This window comes from Elephantulus edwardii, unplaced genomic scaffold (genome assembly GCF_000299155.1).
Source record: "Elephantulus edwardii isolate Elephantulus edwardi_28Jun2011 unplaced genomic scaffold, EleEdw1.0 scaffold00042, whole genome shotgun sequence".
NCBI lineage: Eukaryota > Metazoa > Chordata > Mammalia > Macroscelidea > Macroscelididae > Elephantulus > Elephantulus edwardii.
In genome coordinates, this window is record NW_006399792.1 from 9,452,774 (window position 1) to 9,457,514 (window position 4,741).

The following is a 4,741-nucleotide window of genomic DNA, read 5'->3' on the forward strand; positions in this document are numbered from 1 at the left end:
ATCTATGTTATCTTCTCCTGGTTGTAGCTTTTCCAGGATACTGGGAAGACTGTTTATGTTGTGGATTAGGACTTCTAGTGTTGTTCCTGTCTTTGAAGAAGTGTAACAGAGTTCTCTGCAGAGGCAAAGATGATGTAACTCAGTTTCACATACTTTGGACATGTTATCAGGAGCGGGCCAGTCCTCAGAAAAAAGATATCATGCTGGGAAAAGTGAAGAGGCAAGAACAAGAGAAGACCCTCAACAAGACTGATTGAGATAGTGACTGTGTCAGTGGGCTTGAGCATATCAGAGTTTGCAAGGATGGCACAGGATAGGACCAAGTTCAGGTGTTGTTCATAGGGTCACTGTGAGTTATTGTTGCCTCTAGGGCATCTAACAATTGGATATTGAAGGAGCACTGGGTGAAGTAGTCCATAGAAAGTGGTGCTGCTAACCAAAAGTCTGCACCTCTCTGCATCTCTCTCTGTAGGTTCAAATTCACTCAGCTCCACAGGAGAATGAAGGTTGATTCTCTCCTATTCATTCAGTTCATAGGCCCCCCGCTGGACGGTCATCTATGAGTTGGTTCCAACTCAATGGGGAAGAGTTTTAATTGAAATTCATGAAGGCTTAATAACTGCATGAATAGTAAAAGTCTACTTCCCACTTAATGTGCATTTGTATGGCACATAATGACCTGTCATAAAGGCTCTGGCCTCAGTTTTAGGACTTCTTTATCAGGTGATCATTTGTGCTAGCGTGTTGTGCACTGCTAATCTGAAGGCTACATCTCTCTGGCAGTTGAATTTCATCAATAGCTCCTTGGAGAAAAGGGTGGACAGTGCTCTCCCATTCAGTTTGCAGCCTTCCAAAAACCCACTGGAGGGTAAACCATGAGTCAGATTGAACCCAACTGCAAAGAGTTTGAGTTGAGTTGTATGTTGAATTACTGCTCTCCACCACTGCCTTCCCTCTGTCCATCACACCCCTCAAAAGAAAGTAATTGGATAATGGATACAGAGTGGTTTGGGTGGAAGGAAAAGAGAAAAAATAAATTTAGTAAAATGGTACATGACTATTGCACTTTTTAAAAAGAGATTTTATGAATAGGTGATGGAAGACTATGCATTCAAATATTTCTCTTTTTTTTTTTTAAGGGAAAGGGAGAGAGGTAGTTAAGCGTCATGTCTGGCAGCTAATTATTAATAAATATTCTTTATCTGGATTTTAGAGGGAAATGGTAATTGACAGCCTTTTTAAAAAAAGCAGTAAATTGTTCATATTTTTCTATGATAGTTACTATTAAATTTATAGACTTTTAATATATTGTAAATCCTAACCATTGAGAATGAGAATGAGAAACTATTGACAATGTCAGTATAATTTATTCATTTTCTGATAAGTAATTGGCATTAGCTAAAATATAAAAACTGAATATTTAATTAGGTCTGAAAAAATTGATATTTCATAAAATATTATGATTTATGGTTTATGACTACTTTGTCTCAAAAATCTAAATCAAGCTGTATATAACTATTTAGGAATTTCTAGTGGCCTAACTGTAAGGAATTGTGCTGCCAATGAAAAGATAAGTGGTTTGAATCTACTACCTGCTCTTGGGAGAAAGATGAACCATCTCCTTAGATGTGATTTACTGCCTGTGAAAACCCACTGAGAGATCAGAAATGGATCAGTTCCAACTCAACAATACCCAACAACTACAACAACATGCCACTCTCTGATCAGATCTACCTGGAAATTAAACTTGACTCAGCAAGCATAATTAATGTCCTGGCTTGAAATTCAGCTTATTTTGAAAATGCAAATGTATGGCTAGGCTTTATTAGTGGCCACTAATGACTATCTCCACTGGACAGTGAATAAGGATGACAGGAGAGGAATTGACACCTTTGAGTTGTGTTGTTGGAGAAGAACACTGAACATCCCATGGACAGCCAAAAGAACAGACATATGTCTTGGAGAGGGCACAGCTGGAGAGCTCTTTGAAGGCAAAGATAATAAAACTTTGCCTCACATACTTCGGGCATGTTGCTAAGAGGAACTGTTCCTTGCAGAGGGGCATGATGCTCAGAAAGGCAGAATGTCGGTGAAGGAAAGGAAGACCCTGGCCCAGGTGGATTGACATGGTGACTGCTGCAGTGGGCTCTAATGTGTCAGAAAGTTATGAGCATGGTGTAGGATAGGACAGGTTTCACATCTGTTGTTCATAGGGTTGCTGTATGTCAAACTCAATTCAACAGCACCTAATTACAACAACAATGATCTATAATGAAAGTAAAACCTTTAGGAAATAATTACCTGCTTACATGCTGTATAAGTAGAATAATCATTGAATTTCTAATCATCTTCCCTGTTGATTATTAAGGTTAAAATAAATTGTTTTAGGAAGTAGTAAGAGCATTTCCTTATATGTAAATATAATTTATGTTAATTGCAAGTACTTTTCATCATTAGTAGGGTAACCTTTCCCAGCTTTTAAAAATAAATATGAAAGTAGTTCTGCACTTAACAATAAAGGAACCCTTGTGTCACTAGTAGTTAAGAACTCCCTGGAGGAAAGATATGTCTGCTTCTATAAAGATTACAACCTTGAATATCCTATATATTAGTTCTGCTCTGTCCTGTGTTGTTGTTGTGTACTGTAGAGTCTAAAGTAACCCATAGCTGACCCTTTGGTGGGTTTTCATAGGCAGTTCATAACAGGAGGAGATTGCCCATCCTTCTCCCGTGGAGCAGCTGGTAGCCTCAAACCGTGCCTGTGGGATTGCAGCTCAGCTTCTTTCCATTAGGCCACCAGAGTTCCCTACTTTATTCTATTGTTGTTGTTATGTGCTGTCAATTAACTTGCGACTCATAGAGACCCCGTGTACAGCAGCTCTGAACCCTGCTCTATCTTGAGCCAATCACATAATCTCTGACACACCTACCACCACTATCCCAGTCACTGAGTCAGTCTCTCTCATTCAGGGTATTCCTCTCTTACAAAGTCCCTCTACCCTTCCAAGCATGACATCCCTCTCCAAAGACTGGTCCCCTCTTGCAGCATGCCCAGAGTATGTCAGACAGAGCTTCTCAATCCTTGCCTCCAAGGAGCAGCCTGGTTTTACCCTCCCTAGGACAAACCTGTTTGTTCTCTTAGGAATCCATAATATATTCAGTACTCTTCTCCAGCACCACAGCTCAAAGGCAACAATTCTCCTTCTGTCATCCCTACACATTTTCCAGCTCTCTGATATATAGCAAGTGATTGCAAAGACCATGTCCTGTATCAGGCACACCTTCGTCTCCAGAGTGACATCATTGCTCTTTAGTACTTTGGAGAGGTCTCTGACAGCAGACTTTCCTACTATCATTTTGAAGCATTAAAACAAACAAACCTAATAGCAAACTTGTAGCTGCCAAGTCCGTTCCAGTTCATGGCAAGCTCATGTTACAGTGCTGAGCTGCTTGCTCCTTAGGGTATCGGACTGCAACCTTTGAGGATACAGATCATCAGTCCTTTCTTCAGCACTGCCAACGGGTGGATCCAAACTGTCAACCTGTAGATTCATATCTGCTTGCAAACCATTGGTGCCCCCTCAGGGAACCTAACTTGGAAGAGTTACATGTTCTTAATATAGCTCTGGTTATCTAGTACTTTTGTTTGTTTGTTTCCCTTCGAGTCAAGCACAACTCATAGTGGTCCCATAAACAAAAGGCCTGACTGAAGGCCCTTTACAACCATCAACGTTTATCAAAGTTCATAGAGTTTTGGGAGGCATGTTATTTAGGAAATGGGTGCTACTCCTGCTTCCATATCTAGTGTATAGGAGACCATTTTCTCAGTTAAAATACACGTTTTCTACAAGTTGATAGCTGTCACTACGCTTATTTGGACTATCTGTGGCTTTTGCCAGCAAACCCCTAGCAGTAGAACCAAAGGGAAGTGGGAGCAGAATCAGTACTAAAGGAGTTGATACACGTCCCTTTACATTGTTTCCATAATTTCCTCAGAAATTATTTCTGGTGCAGGGACCAACAGGTTTGCCTAGATGTGATAGATAGCCCTGTCTTCTTCCCACGTTCCCAGGCTCTCTCTGGGCTAGCTCTGTTCTAAGTAAAGGCTAATTGGATCAGTGGATTCCTGTGCTGTGCTCTGTCTTTATCCCCGTCTTACGTGCGTGTGCCAAGCCTCTGCAATGTTCTCTACGCAGGTCTGTCCTGTACTGACCTTGTTTTTGAGAACAGTGCTATTAACAGTTCTATCATCCCTGCATCGCCTAGATAACATCTATCACTGCCGCCTCAATCCCTGTCTGCCTCCCCCGGGTCAGGTATAATAAAACATTCAGTAATCCTAAGTATCGCATGGAACATTTCTGAGGGGGAAAAAACTCTGTCACTTCAGAAATTTAAAAATGTACTCTGGCAAAAAGTTTCATTTTGCACTTTGTGGCTTTGGAATTCTGCCTCATCGTCAGGTTTGTGATTACAATCTTAATATTTTGTTTTCTTCCTAGCCCTTGTAGTAGCAGTTCTGCGCTTCATACAACTGAAACCAAAGGTTTTAAACCCGTGGCTGAATATTAGTGGATTGGTGGCTCTGTGTCTGGCTTCCTTTGGAATGACCCTCCTTGGTAATTTTCAGGTACTTCACATGGCCTTTTTCACCTACCTCTCACACTGGTAAGGTCTTCAACAGTATTATTATCATAACCCATGAGGCTGCTCTTGCATGCATTAAAAAGATATCTTTTTT

General features: G+C 40.8%; 1 protein-coding gene across 1 annotated transcript in view; it reads left to right on the top strand.

Annotated features, from left to right (window-relative positions):
* The window catches only part of TMEM150C (transmembrane protein 150C), a 35,904-nt gene that overhangs the window by 21,797 nt on the left and 9,366 nt on the right, over positions 1-4,741 (top strand). The window contains exon 5 of the mRNA XM_006885274.1: positions 4,503-4,630. Within this exon, the coding sequence (XP_006885336.1) occupies positions 4,503-4,630 (128 nt within the window). The remainder of the gene's footprint in view (positions 1-4,502; positions 4,631-4,741) is intronic.